This window comes from Sander vitreus, chromosome 12 (genome assembly GCF_031162955.1).
Source record: "Sander vitreus isolate 19-12246 chromosome 12, sanVit1, whole genome shotgun sequence".
In the NCBI taxonomy this organism is placed as follows: domain Eukaryota; kingdom Metazoa; phylum Chordata; class Actinopteri; order Perciformes; family Percidae; genus Sander; species Sander vitreus.
Genome location: NC_135866.1, coordinates 23,445,736 through 23,461,303, shown reverse-complemented (window position 1 = coordinate 23,461,303; position 15,568 = coordinate 23,445,736). Strand labels below are relative to the sequence as shown.

Below are 15,568 nucleotides of genomic sequence, written 5' to 3'. Positions count from 1 at the left end.
ACCTTTTGTAGAATGACATGATTTTGGGTGAATCACATTGATCCCACTTTATGTCACTCCTAGTCTGAGCCTGCACAACACAGATCAGCGTTTCTCGGTGCATTCACATTCCAGGCACTGAGCTGGCAGTCTCTACCAGTTCAGCTTAGCAGAGAGATGAGTTAGGGACTTTGTATTTTGTCTACGGCTGTTTGACACATTGTTGGTCTCAAACCTGTGAGATTATGATTACAGAATAGTGAATCACTTGTTCTGCTCATTGCAAGGATGGTTTGCGCTACAGTAAATACACAATAGCACCAAGCTCTAATGAGAAAAAGCTGTGTCTTTGGAACCTCATGTCTGTCTTTGCTGGACACCTGAGTTTTTCACCAGTTTTTAAAGTGTCTCTGTATTCAGCTCTCAGAACGTTTGTGGCTTCTACCTGAATCTCTGCAATTTGGAGTTTAGTTTCACTCCTGTATTCCTGTTTGTACTTTCAGATATCAGCCTTACCTTACTGTTCAGTGATCGCTGTTATGTTGATGAAGTTTTTAAAGTGTTAAGTTGCTAAAAATGCAAACGTAACCTTTCCTGCTATTGCTGCTTCACATTAAAAGCTTTCAATTAGCGAACCATCTGGATGTTTTTATTAGGAAGAACTGATAGGAAATGCAATATGCTTTAGCGGAGCTTTATTAGCAGTGCTATTCTTCAATAAAACATGTCTAATCATTTGAATACGGACATTCAATTCAAATTTTATTCATAGTGTCAAATCATAACATAAGTGATCTTAGGAAACTTTTTATATAGAGCAAGTCTAGACCACACTCTATAATTGACATATTCTGCAGTTTGAAATATTTCAGGGAGGAACAATGCAAACAGAATCAGTGACTGGCAGGCGACAGGCTATTATGTGGTTTGGAGCACACCTTATGCACACAACCTGACATAAAATGTCATTTTAAATATTTATCTGTGTTTGTACTACATTTAACAGCTCTTCACTGCCAAGCATGCATTTGCATGATCACTACGTCTATGCTTGACTGTCACACAAAAGACTTTGACTGAAACCCCAAAGGGCCTGATAATCAGACTGAATTGTCATTTGGTTTCACTTTGTTATTGTGACATTAGTCTGACATTGTTTTCATGTTAGCTACTTTATGTATATTTCAGAGAGCCTAGTTTTCCTTGATGGGACTAACATATCAGTCCCATTATTGTAATTTTCAGTCGACAGGGACACAGTTGCAAGGAGCAGATAACTTTTGTTATGTTGGTCTAAGAAATATGCCAACGTAGGAGTTGCTGTCTCTGTATCTTGCAACAACTTAACTTCATCTATCTCATGTTTGTTGTAATTACGTGGCACGTTTTCTGTCACCATTATTCTGGCTATAGCATGGTTTCCTCATTTGTTAACTCAACCTCAAAGCTTTGATTGGCTGGGCTGGTTTTTCCAAGTGCAGAAATCTACAACAAGAGGTCATTTCCTCACGATCACCTTGACATGTTTGCAAACCATGCATGAACATGTAGGAGCCCTGTTGAACTTGTGAGCACCAATTATCTATGAAATATGACTTTACACCATTTAAGATCTGAATGTAAGCAGTACACTCATAGACCGCTGTGAAACATTGTCCCAGATCACAAAGTTCTCTTAACTCACAAATCTGTCACCAAAATCAACGTGTTGCTCTAAATATGTGTAATAGGCTGCTTCTTTTGTTCATTTCATCATTTTCCTGATGTAACAACACCAAAGGCAACGCTGTAACTCGAAAAAGACCCTGGAAAGAGAAAAAACGTTGCAAATAGAGACAGGGGTGGGTGCATGTATGGTCTTACATAAAGTCCAGATGGTCCCAGAGAAGCATGTCACATAAAAATGGAGGGATATGTAGAGGTCAGTGTCTGTCTGTCTGTCTGTCTGTCTGTCTGTCTGTCTGACTGACTGACTGATTGGCCAGGGGGCTCCCGAGAGCCAACACTGCAGGCGAAGACATCGGGGTCAATCAAGGGAGATAGGGCTTTCATGAAAAACACATAGTTTATCTCTCGTCCAGAGAATTCAGCCATTATATGGTGTTTGATGCCACTCAAATTTAACTGGATCGTGTTGATCTTCAGTGGATTCAAGATCAAACGCTAAATCCTCTGATGCACCTTTTAAATATCTTTCATCTGTGACTAAAATTAGTTTCCCATAAAACCAGTCTACAACCTACAGAGATTGTGTGAACTGGTGGGTCATACTCTACCTGTAGCTGGGTGGGTCATCAGTAATTACCTGTAGCTGGATGGGTCATCAGTAATAACTAGGGCTGTCAGCATTAACGCGTTAATCTGGTGCCACTGATATGCCTGCGCTTCTCTCTGATGCTCTGAAACAGACGTTGCAGGCAACACAAACACTGCTGCACGTGACGCTAGTTAACACTATACTCAACAGCAGTTAACGTTAGCCTACTGTTAGCTAGTAGCTGGATCAAACACGGTTACAATGCTGACAGCTAACACTAAACAGTGTAAAGTTTGTCTGTATTTCACTGTAGAGGATTCCAACACCGGGATGTAACCATTGATATATATATATATAATGGACCAACAGATCCCGTTGCTCTGGACGGAGACCAGCGAAGGCCATTAGAAGCACTTTTCCGGTGATGGCTGAGCGTTACTGCGCAGCCTCCAACTGAGAGAGACGACGTAAATGTGCCGTGAGCAACGTGTCTGAAAGTTGTAAGTCTTCTGGTAGCTGTGCCAAGAGAAATCTCAATCATTCTGAATATTGCAGAGACGGAGAGCGTAGGTATAGCCTATGTAAGGAGATAACATAGGCACAGGCTAATTATTGCTAACTAAAATGCTAGTTAACATTAGTAATTACACTTAAACGGCTAATGTGAGACGAAACTGCCTGCAAGCTTCTCCTGTACTATACGGTAATTCCTCTACTATGCGACAGTAAGTCGTGTGGTTATGACACAATCGTTAGCCTATTTTTACAAAAACGTCTGCTACGGAGCCATAACGTAAGGTACAAGGTAATGGAGCCTTTTATACATTGTCGTGTTTCTTTAGAAATAAACAATGGACAAATAGTCTTTAAACACTTCAGATGTAAAGTTATTCACTGTCAAAGTGGCGCCAAAATGAATGGCAGTCAATGGAATGCTAACGGGAGGTGATGGCTTGGTAGCATCAAGCCATAGGAGGTTTGCGGGCCGAGGAGAAGCTTACTCCCTTGGATGTAACAATCTTCAGCTGCCGTTGTCGGAAAAACACAGACGGTGGGTTCATTGAAACTGGTAAATTTATAGCCTTGTGGTACATTCAAAGTTGTTGTTAAATGCCCTTTTCCCATCTGGTGGTTGTTTTTGTCATTCAACAGCTATTTACTAGTGAAATAAGTTATTGTTATAGTGATTACATTATTATTAAACATTTAATTTTGACGATATGGCCTTAGCAATAAACAAGCCGCTCTTTAATGTTGCCAACTGTTTAGTACCCTTCTTTTTTTTTTTACTTTCTTAAAAAGTATCGGTTCAGGCACCGTTAAGGCACCGGTACCGCTTTAGCACCGGTATCCAAACCAAACAATACCCAACCTTAATCTTGACTCTAGATTCAAATGTGTGACTAGATTAAATATATAATAAACAAATGCAAATCTTAAAATCAAGTTCATGAAGTCATTTTCTTTGCATTTATTTGATTCCCAATCAAGATACACTGTTAATAATTGCTTTCCATTGTTAATATGTATTTAAAAACAGTTCTGAAATGCAAAATAATAGAATTTTAATCATGTGATGAAACATGCGATTAATCGCGATTAACTATAGAAATTCAACGATCAATTTGGTTCCACATTATGTGCATCAATCTGCATATAAAATAAAAAATGCTAAATCAGCAACTAAAAAGGCGCGATGCCGATCTCCCGCTCTCGGGGCAACCCTACTTTATAATGTTTAAATATAGCAACTAAATTGGGTACACTGCAACAACACAGTGCCTGTTTTCATGGTAAAAGAACATCCACTGCACATGTCCTGTACTTCTTCTGTACTCACTCACTTTGCCATTGAATTTAACTAGTTTGACACTGTGTGCCAGTGCCTGTCTGGAATATGTCAGGTTGAGTTTTGGAGAGTGTACACCAAAGATTAATGGGTCATTGCTATTCTCAGTGTTTCTCTCCTTTCTTCTTTGTTCGGGCTGTAGACCTCAGCCAAGCTGGCAACCTCTGTGCTTATGCACGAGTGCCGGGTGCACAGAGAACACACAGCTGCACAATGCATTTCTGACGCTCCTTTTCCTTCCAAAGTCAACTCCAGACGGAGACTTCGTAATGTGCGACCCGCTGTGATGGCGGGGCTCACTGCTGTGGGTTTCTACTCGCACACTGCTGTGACTGTGGCTTCACTCTGAGCATCCCCTCGCCAACAAAACTTGTGTTTGCTGATCTTCCTGTCTGTCCCACCTGCAGCCTCCACTCCTGCACAAAGAAAGGTCAAGGATGCTGGAGAAAATGCTCTTTGTTTTGCCCTCCTGACATGCAAGCACAGCAAGACTGAAAGACAAAAAACAGAGCTTTGGGGAAAATATGGCGGCTTTTTGTTTTATGTGGTTGTTGCTGTTTTGCTGTCCGATATATTCTCTCTCTCTCTCTCTCTCTCTCTCTCTCTCTCTCATCAGTCACACTTGCCGCTGCCTCATAGTTGAACTAGAGCACCATGGAGGCAAAATGTGGAGGTTGTTGTGGTTGTTTCTGTTGACATTTTTTTACTGATGAACAAGATCTCGCTCTGTGTCGGAGGCAGTGTGTTTATGTGGGAGAGATGTGTGTGCTTGTGTCTAAGCAACATGCTATCTCCAGGACTTGGTGTCCTCCAGCCGTTTTATAGAATTAGAACCAAACATACATGTCACATTGCTTTTATATAAACTTTATTGCCACATCTTGTTCACAAACAACTAACTTAACTAACTAAATTAACTAACCCCATTAAGGACAGGTGTACTGTAATACTTATTAATTAATTAATTAATTAATTAATGTACAGTATATATATTTATTCAGCATAGCTGACAAAGTATGGCATCGCATTTAGTGTATTGCCTAATGACAGGGTTAGGGTTAGAATTTTGTGATTTGAATGAATTGTTGACAGCAAAATGAACCTTTTGCAGCAAATAAAAAGGTTGTTTTTATGACCAGTATTTACATTTTTGTCAGGCTGTTCATTCATTGAGCCTCTGAAAATAAGGCTCTGCTATACACAGATAACACGAGCAGCATGAATGAGTGAATGAAGTTTTTATTATTGTGCCATGCATACAATTGTGCCTGAACTCTAAGCCAGAACCAGAGTGCCGTGTCTACATTTTCGAACATAAAATGTAAAAAAAACAAACATGTATAATACTGGAAAAATCAGTGCAAGTACCAGTGAAATAGGCCATGTTGCCTTCTTTTTCAGGCTTTTGATGCAAAGCTTTCAAATTTAAAGACCTAAAACAACAACAACCATTTCAATATTTCAGTCATATATACTCCAGAATGTTTAAGGGTTTTGTTGAACTCTTTCATGGAATAAATAAATCTTAAATCATCATAGTTTGTAGAGTACAAAAGAAAATAGGACTCACTCTCCTGTTGCCCATTGAAGAATGGTTTACTTCACATTCTTACTTGCGATGATGACACAGTTTACACAATTTTGCACAGAATGGAAGCAAATATGTAAAGTTACCAAGATAATTACAGAATTTCAGAATGTTAATGACTAATCTGTTAAGTCAATGACCTTTACTCATCTGCACATGTACCTTTTTAAAAAGAGTGTTTCAAAATTAGCAGTATTTAGAGCATGAGTGTCCATGTGTGCCCACAAAACACAGACAGACAGACAGACAGACACAGCTGAGGTTAAGAAGGAGGTCAGGAGAGAGGGACCATATGATGCCAGCAGATGGAGTGATGGAGGGAGGGAGGAGAGGAGAGGAGAAGCTCGAAATCAGGACGACAAGACCAAATGCTTATCAGCTGTTCTTAAGGCGCTGATTTCACTTTACATCCTGTCTGCTCCAGCGCGCCCACCTTCTGCCAGACTTTGGGGTAGAGGAGATAGTGTGTTACAGGAACTATTCAATAACTTTAAGCACATGAATAATTGAACTCCCAAAGATGTTCATATTTACCATTGTTGCATGATACGGTCAAGACCAGACCAGTTCCAGACTGCCAGAGCTTCTCCTGTCTTCCCCATTCACTTCCTTGGGAGTGCATGTTAAGGGGGCTTGGAGAGGGGGTTAACAGTTAAAAATTTCAAATTAGAAATTAGTCAAGTTATTGGTTGCATTTGAAGGAGGATGTTTTACATCCGCTCCCAGTAATGATGTTAACACACAAAATTTGACAATGCAGAGGCAATTTAATGATATCCCTGCAGTTGTGGTCTTGACCGGTCTTGAAATAAAAGTCCTGTTTATCCGAGACCAAGACCTTCAAAAAGTGTTTTTGAGACTGGTCTTGGTCTTAAGACCGATCTCGAATACTACAAAACTGCATGATACTAATGCAAATAATACTTTAAATTCACCAATTTGGCCAAATAGGGAAAACAAGGCCTTCCAGGATGCTCCACACTGCCACAGCATTCACTTCTGATTTATGTCTGTAAGAGAGGTGTGTTTTAATCCTTCGAGTGCCGTCGTTTGACCCGACGCAGCAGCACTATCTCAGAAACACATTCACTTTCCTGCCACCTGAAGTCACCTCTGTCTCTCTCCCTGTCTTTGTTGTAGAACGGAGCAGTTCCAGGCGAGCCAGTGAAGAAGGATGAAAACTCCCGGAGAGGGAACTGGGGCAACCAGATAGAGTTTGTCCTAACCAGCGTGGGCTATGCTGTGGGCCTGGGCAATGTCTGGAGGTTTCCCTACCTCTGCTACAGAAATGGAGGAGGTATGCATTATGATGTAGAGCCTAGCTTATTTCTATTGGCCAATGACATACCACATAAATGGAGTCAAGTCCATTTAAACATACAGTACATTATACATACATAATTATTTACTGTATATACACACTTGCCTTGAACAAGAAGTTCTCCAAGGTGATGATGCAGATGAATCCAGACAAATCTGTAAGTAAGGAATGTAAGCATGATTGTGTAAATCCATTGCTAAGTTTGTGTGAAATATGCTAGATTCTTTACAGCTACTAGCTGATTTCAAATGAGTGATTTATTTAATCAAGTTACTCCATTAATACTTAAAGCTATAGTGCGTAGTTTCTGTCGCCCCCATGAGGAATTCTAAGTCGCGACAACAAAACTGTCGGCCCGTCCACATGATACAAGCCTTCCGTGATCGCACACACTCCCCCACCCCTTCTCCACGCAGTTGCTAGTAGCCAAGGAGGACACGGAGGATTAAAAAAACATGATGGATACTTCATAAGAGGTAATTATCTTCACTAGAGGTTTTCACCGGATGACACAATCTTCTGAACATAGCCATACTGAGAAATACAGAGAGAGTTGTGTAGAGATAGTCTTAATTAGCTTTGTAGCAACTCATTTGGCAATGGCTTGAATGCAACAGACATTCTTTAATATCAAAACCTCACGCACTAAAGCTTTAAGGAATGTACCTGTAAGTAAAGACTTGTAAAACGGTATCTAGGAAACATCTGTGGCCCTGGGAATAGCAATCATCTACTATGTAAACTGGAAGTCACAGTAGCATTAGCAGCTGTAACATAACTTCCAAATGTAAAAGTTTTAGGGGGAAACAATACATTAAAACTTCATTGTCAATGTTTTGTAAATGTAGGTATGACTTTGTTTTTTTCACACATGCACACAAAATAAATGACTGTTTCAGTGTTAGTTATATTCATGAGTGTAGAATGAGAGGAAATGTGATTATGAAATTTAACTGACTTTATTTGGTCATTAAGTGTGATGTTATTGGTTTAAGATTAAGAGATATTTTTATTAATCTCGCAAGGGGAAATTACATTTTTTACTACTGCCACCCCCATAATTTGTTATTTGAGGTGTATGTTTTTTTTTGGGGGAAATACAATATAAAACCTTCCCAGTTTACATAATTAAACAGGTCAGATGTATCAACGATATTCCATATTAGAACACCTCTTAATATCACAGTTGATCATCTCACATCTGTCTGATTGTACCGTCTACAGTATTTTAATCAATGCAGGATGTGGTGTCTTCACCAGTTGCATTACGGCTCACACTCAATGAACTCAATGTACTTCAATGAACTTTAATTCAAAGCAATTGTAGTTGTGCGTAACTACATTGTTGTTTGTTGGTGTGAATGCTGTCATAATGTGTCTGAGTGCACAGAATGGATCCAGCTGCTTCTTGCTGCATCCACTGACGTGCTTTCGGCACATAAGAATATGATGAGAACAAACTACATCAAGCCCATGAACCCTTTCTGCCCTCCAGTTAAATGCATCCTAAAAACTCTGGATAAAATAGACTAAAATATGTTCTAAATAGTACTAGAAAATGTACCAAAAGATGGTAAAAGGTGGTGAGTTTGGCCAACGTCCCATAACTCGGTGACTCAGACCTTTTCTTGGCATCTATCCAACACTCTAGTTCATATGTTTGCGCTGCAAATATTTGGATGTATATGCTTATTGAAGAACTGCATTCCTGTACAAGGACTTTGTACACGTAGGTCATACATTAGCTCACACACAGCTGCAAATAGTGCACAGAGGACAGGAGAGTTGAGCTTTACCAGGAGCTCAAAATAAGGTTTTGGTGCGACCAAATTTGCATACGGACACTCATACGAAAGCACACACACACACACACACACACACACACACACACACACACACACAGACACAGAGACACACAGAGACATACAGACATTCCCTATAGATGACTGTGTGGTTTCTGGTCCAGTCTGAACCACCAGAGAGTTGCTGCACCATGGATTGAACAGACTCAGCTGCACATGCAGCAACCTCTCTGCTCACTCAGGGGAGGATGTTATGACAGATGAGGTTTATGTTTTCTTTTGTTCTTTTCTTTGTGTATGTGATATGTATATACCGTATAATATATAGCCTATCATTCAATTCTGTATTATACCCATAGACTGTAAAAATAGTGGACGTCGCAGCAGTGACGTCACCCATTGGTTTGTGGACTGCCGTTTTAAAGCCTTGAGTTTGGCGATACCGGCGTCGCCTTCTAGGTTTTATTAAACCGTATGTGAAGATTGTGTTGCAATGGCGCTGCGCTAAGCTAAATAATAAAGGGGGAGAGTTGTTGATTTTCAAGCCTTATGAAGCCATTCATCCAGCAGATTTACCGATGGGTAAACGAGGAACTCCGGGTACTGAATGTCAGGCTTTTTCCTTGAAATGTACTTTTGTTGATCCAGACTATATGCACGGTAGTACACGGAAAATCGGCAAACGTTCCCATAAGTTACCATCAGCACAAGCAGTAGCTAGCTGGGTTGGCAGAACGCTGAACAAGACAGTGTTAGGCGAACAAAATGTTCCAATTAACTTTGATGTGAATCTGAAGTGAAAACACACAGTGAGAGGGTCAAAGTTTAGGATGAAAACGGGGACAAAACCCAAAAACAAATGTACACAGTGCCATGGATACGCATTGCTAAGCCTCTATCATAATTGACAGTTTGGCTTGTAGCCACGCCCTAAAGCATCCCCTGCTTTGTCAATTCTAAAATAAATGGGACCATAATTTTACAAAATGAGCATTGTGCTGTATTGAAGAAGACTTGAAACTAGAGATTGAGAACATAAACTCATTATGAAAATGTTTACTGAGGTAATAAATCAAGTGAGAAGTAGGGTCATTTTCTCATAGACTTCGATACAAGTCCCCTGCTGGCAATTAGATAAAATGCATATTTAAGACACTTCCGCATTGGCTTCACTTTTCAGACCTGGAAGCTCCGTCCATTCTTTTTACAGTCTATGATTATTCCTCATTAATATATGTATGCATTTTTAGCGTTTGTAATTGCACCAATGTGTTGTATTCATCCGGCCTATATGGGATTTCACCCATGTATCTTGGAGTTACACATAATATCTGTACATAGTATTTCATAATTCCCAGAGAGCCACTACATGTTAGATAATATGTCTTTTTTATTTCTGCCTGTGGACCAGCTCCCTCCACATTCCACAACATTATCATTCTCATCTAAGGTAACTGACGTTGTATTTGTCTGCTGCTTCTATGCTTTTGTCTGGACAAACACAAAAGTGTCCACACATCAACAGTAATAAAGCATTAAACTTACACAAATTGGACTTAGAATGTCATTTTCTTTCCTTTTCTATGGCTCACTGTATGTCTTCACGCTGTTCACATGCAACTTCCAGTCCTCCTAACGTAGACCATACAGTGACCAAGTGCCTGTCATATTGCCTCTGCCCTCCAGGTGCCTTCATGTTACCATACTTCATCATGCTGGTGTTCTGCGGCATTCCTCTCTTCTTCCTCGAGCTGTCTTTCGGTCAGTTCGCCAGCCAGGGGTGTCTGGGAGTATGGAAGATCAGCCCTATGTTCAAAGGTTAGTGTCAAGGTGTTTGTGTGCTTGCATAAATTGGGACAAAATAATTATTTTGCTAGACAATCTCTTTTTATTTAAGTTCTTTGGTTTGTGTGTGTGTGTGTGTGTGTGTGTGTGTGTGTAGGAATGTTGTTTAAAAAGTTCAGCAGCAAAACTCTCAATTTTAAAGCATTTATAGACAAATAATCATGGTCAATGATAAATTAGTACTGTGCTTATGTGCGCATCAAACCATTTGCCCTTTTAAACCATTATGTAGAATAACATAATTCTTCTGCACATCAACAGGCGTGTTGGAGACTGACACATTGAAAACAGTTCACACAGATCCATGAAAACAATGCAAAAGACTTAAAACGTGTGGCTCCGTGTATAACTCCGTTAAGTGCGCCACAGGTGCCCCAAGGAAGCCTGACCACTAAATTACCAAAAAGTGTGTTTGGCACTCTCCCAGCGCATTTGGCAGGGCAACATTGACTTTGGCCGTGCTGCTGGGTTCAGAAAAATAGAGCCTGCGGTGTCCTCTTGTGCCGACAGAATGGAAATAACCATCGACTTTGTAGAGGTAAAGAGATAAAAACAAAGAAGAGAAAGTTATAGCGCTGCATTGTTTCAATGTTTATACTGTATAAATTAGCCTAGCAGCTAGCAGATCTGCTCATCATCTGACAGAACAGCACGGTGAATTTCAGCCTGCATGCACATTTTTTTCAGCCTAACATTGTTTAAAAAAAAAAAAAGAACAGCTAATTTTGGTAGTGAGAGCAAGTTAGTGGACTGCTGCCGAGTCGTCACTGCACTCTCTCTGCTGGCCATGGGTGTGTGTGACGAGAGGACAGAAATGCATAAAGACTCTCGCACTGAGCTGAAATAGAAACACTGCGCTGCAACACGTGTCTTTTGGTTTAAGGATTCTGTTATTCTACAGTATTAACGAAAAGAAAAGAAGAAGAAAAATATGCAAATACCAAAATTGAAAACTGAAAACCTACCCAACAAACGGTTGTACAGTAATAGATTCCATGCAGTTGCCATACCAGTGTTTTACCCCTTCAGAAGCAATTATATTGACATTTTAGGAAAAGCAAATATACCGTGATATATAATGTTACCGTCTGTGCTTCAAATTATACCGTGATAAAGATGTTAGGCCATACCGCCCAGCCCTAGTTCACATGTGTAAGAATCTTTGCCGTCACCTAGCTGTAAGAGTTGTTGTTATGTAAGAATTCAGTGCATGATAAAAACTTGTGTGTGAGGTGAGACTTGAGTTCATTATAAAAGATCCACATTTTAACAATTGTTGCCATGAAGTGAATGAAAACTAAAACTAAAAATAGATGCACCTATGACCAAAGTAGGTGTGTTGGAAACAGGACAGTGAGGATTTACCAAACTACACAATGTTTGTGCGTTGACAAACTTACAACTTATAGATATAACAGATTTATTGAACATATTAAAGATGTCAGGTTTAAAACGCAAAGAAAGTTGGTACTTCTATCCTAAGGATGCAGCCATTAGCAATGTTGGTGACCCATCATGTACAAAGCTGTCATGTGCTTCACATTCAAGTTCTAATGTTCTCCCATCCTGTCTTCTTCTCCCTTCAGGTGTGGGCTATGGCATGATGGTGGTGTCTACCTATATTGGGATCTATTACAACGTGGTCATTTGCATTGCCTTCTACTACTTCTTCATGTCCATGACAAACTTGCTTCCATGGACCTACTGCAACAACCCGTGGAACACACCGGACTGCAGCGGGGTGCTTGGCAGCAGCCCCTGGTTCAACGCCAGCCTGGCTAACGCTACAACAAGCCTGGTAGTCAACCGTACCAAGAGGACCAGCCCCAGTGAGGAGTACTGGAAGTAAGTCTCTGAAGTGCATCAATGATATTTAATTAATAAAGTGAGTACATGTAATCACCGTTGTGTGGGATTTGTTTAGTATGAGCATTACAAATTTTTCCAGTATTGATCACCGCGTGGTCTGTATGACAGTACACTTAGTTTTTAGTTCTTAGTCTCTTTGGACTTAGTTTTGTAGGCCTATTGTACACAAGGGGCATGTAGGAGGTATCCCACACTGCCATTGTTCAGTCTGTGGGACAGCTCTAAGGGCTCTATTTTAATGGTGCAACAGCAAAGCTCTTAACAAATCTGCTTTAAGTGCCAGGTCATGTGTGTAAGGTCAATGAGGGTGCATTCAAGTGCACCTGCTAATTATGTTCCTATACAGTAGGTGCAGTGAGAGAGAGAGAGAGAGAGAGAGAGAGAGAGAGAGAGAGAGAGACTTGTAAGAATTTAATCCAGTTGATATTGTTCTGAATTTACCATTAATCTCCAGCTCAGTACAAACGGCTCTGACTAGTTTACTTGCATTAGACTTGTGTTTTTTTTTGTTTTTTTTTAATCTAAATGTTTATACTGGTTTGGAGAGTGTTTAATTAAAACAACTTTCAGTATTATTTGATTGTTGCTTGCTGCACATTTCTATTAGCAATGTCTTCACTCAAATACCATGACTGTCATATCTTATTGCACCTGTCCTTCCACCTTTGTACCTTATGTGATGCACTGGGTAATGAAAACAGCAAAGGGGTGGACGAAGCACATTTCAAGGTCAGGACAAAATGAATGGCATCACACTGCTCTCATCAAGGCCATTTATATTGATGATAAAATCACAAAATCACATGTGAGCTGTTGCTGTTTCACTTTACTATCAAGTACAAGCAAATAATCAGTTCTCTAGTAAGACATACAACAATTCAGCTTTTTTAATTACCTTGTATTTAGTTTTTTTTTTTTTCTTTTCCTCAGGTGGGGGTGTGTGTGTGTGTGTGTGTGTGTGTGTGTGTGTGTGTGTGTGTGTGTGTGTGTGTGTGTGTGTGTGTGGCACAACACAGACTATAAGTTCACTTAACATTGGCAGGCTTGACCTAACTGATATAACTGTTTTAGTCCATTTTAGTACATTGAGATCATCGCAGTTAAAAAATGCTCATGTTATAAACTCTAATCCTGATTACATCAAACCATTGTAAAACCTCTAGATCTATGATAATTAGCCACATTGTTGAGGCATGCATTCATCTATCTTTCTCTGTTTATTCTGACAATACTGTAATCATTCGTCGGGCAGATGATAAGATGTGTAGGTTGTATGACCATGAAGGTAAAAATAATTATCTTTAGTGTTGCATTCATAAAGATACTGTCATTTATTATACTTTTCCTTTTATAAAAAAACACCATTAAATGGGATTTCAGAGCAAACAATGTTTGGGGAATCAAGAGACTCATTTTTGTTACATATTGGACCCCATTTCCAGAATTTACGTATGCCACTTATTCATTGCTATATGATGGAGCCATATGGGCCACTAAAAAGCCAGTATATAATAATATAGCTGTAATATCAAAGAAGATTACCTTGTGGATGTCTTTAGTCATGACTGTAAGGAACATTTGCATTACCTTGAGCAAAGACAAATAACCATCATACAGTCTTACATAAAGTATAGCGTCTTCTCTCTGCTGAAGAAAGTAATGTTTGCTGATTTTTAAGGCTGATTTTTTCAATTTTTGCTGTGAAACCTCAAAATGTATTTCTCTTGAAAAAACAACTAGTGTCCTAAAACAAAGACCCATAAAAGTATCTCTCTCTCTCTCTCTCTCTCTCTCTCTCTCTCTCTCAATTTTTCAATTTCAATTTGCTTTATTGGTATGACAAAATCAATACATCTGTGTTGCCAACGCATAAGAACAAACATACATACAAATAACAACAACAATAAGGAGTAAATACATCTGATATAATAATACAAGTAAACAGGATAATTAAGATATAATTGCAGATAATAAACACATGTTGTGCATGCCCCTCAAAGGGTATGTTGAAACAATATTAAAAAAAAAAGCACACACAAAAAAGAATAATAATAATAATCTCTACTTATTTTGCCTCTCTCTCTTTCTTTCAGACACTATGTGTTAAACATCTCGGATGATATTGGGAATTTTGGAGAGGTCCGTCTTCCTATCCTGGGCTGCCTGGCGGTGTCCTGGTTTGTCGTATTTCTCTGTCTCATCAAGGGTGTTAAATCCTCTGGAAAGGTCAGCCACACACACACACACACACACACACAGACATAATATTCCAACTGTATCTGCAGTATGTCTATTTACAATACATTGCAATAAACAGTTCATACACACAGGCATTCTTGACTGTCTTGTCACTTTGGCAGGAAAATTACTATGTCCAACTGATTTCACCACATCGTCGGATTATCTGTGTGCTTGTGTACAGGTGGTGTACTTTACAGCCACATTCCCCTATCTTGTTTTGACCATCCTGTTTATCCGTGGCATCACCCTTGACGGAGCCATCAACGGCATCAAGTTCTACCTGACTCCACAGTGGCAGAAGGTCCTTGATGCAAAGGTAATTCACTCAAACACATAAACAGGCAGATGGAAATACGTACTGGAGAAAAAAATATATATTTTTGTCCTACTTTGGACTACTTCTGACTGTATGTGGGTTTGTTTCTGTAGGTGTGGGGAGATGCTGCATCACAGATCTTCTACTCCCTGGGCTGTGCATGGGGTGGTCTCATTACCATGGCTTCCTATAACAAGTTCCACAACAACTGTTTCAGGTTGGTTCTCCAAACTATGGATTAACAAAAACAAGCTATGCTTTAAAGGAATATGTCAACGTTTTGGGAGATACGCTTATTTGCTTTCTCGCAGAGAGTTAAATGAGAAGATCGATACCACTCTCATATCTGTACAGCGGATATGTAGCTGTGGCCAGAATGCAGTTAGCCTAGCTTAGCATAAATAGATCTAGCCTGGCTCTGTCCTAAAGTGACGAAATCTGCCTACCAGCACCTCTAAAGCTCATTGATTAAAATGGTATATTTGTTTGTTTAATATCTAC

The 15,568-nt window shown here is 39.6% G+C and overlaps 1 protein-coding gene across 3 annotated transcripts in view; it reads left to right on the top strand.

Moving 5' to 3' along the window:
- Positions 1–15,568, top strand: part of slc6a9 (solute carrier family 6 member 9) — a 76,691-nt gene that overhangs the window by 46,847 nt on the left and 14,276 nt on the right. For 2 of the 3 annotated variants that reach the window (XM_078264747.1, XM_078264746.1), the window contains 6 exons: positions 6,814–6,970; positions 10,483–10,614; positions 12,228–12,486; positions 14,604–14,736; positions 14,933–15,067; positions 15,181–15,284. In XM_078264747.1, the coding sequence (XP_078120873.1) occupies positions 6,814–6,970; positions 10,483–10,614; positions 12,228–12,486; positions 14,604–14,736; positions 14,933–15,067; positions 15,181–15,284 (920 nt within the window). Of the gene's footprint in view, positions 1–6,813; positions 6,971–8,857; positions 10,247–10,482; positions 10,615–12,227; positions 12,487–14,603; positions 14,737–14,932; positions 15,068–15,180; positions 15,285–15,568 lie in introns of those variants that run through there. The other variant, XM_078264748.1, reaches the window with a different exon arrangement.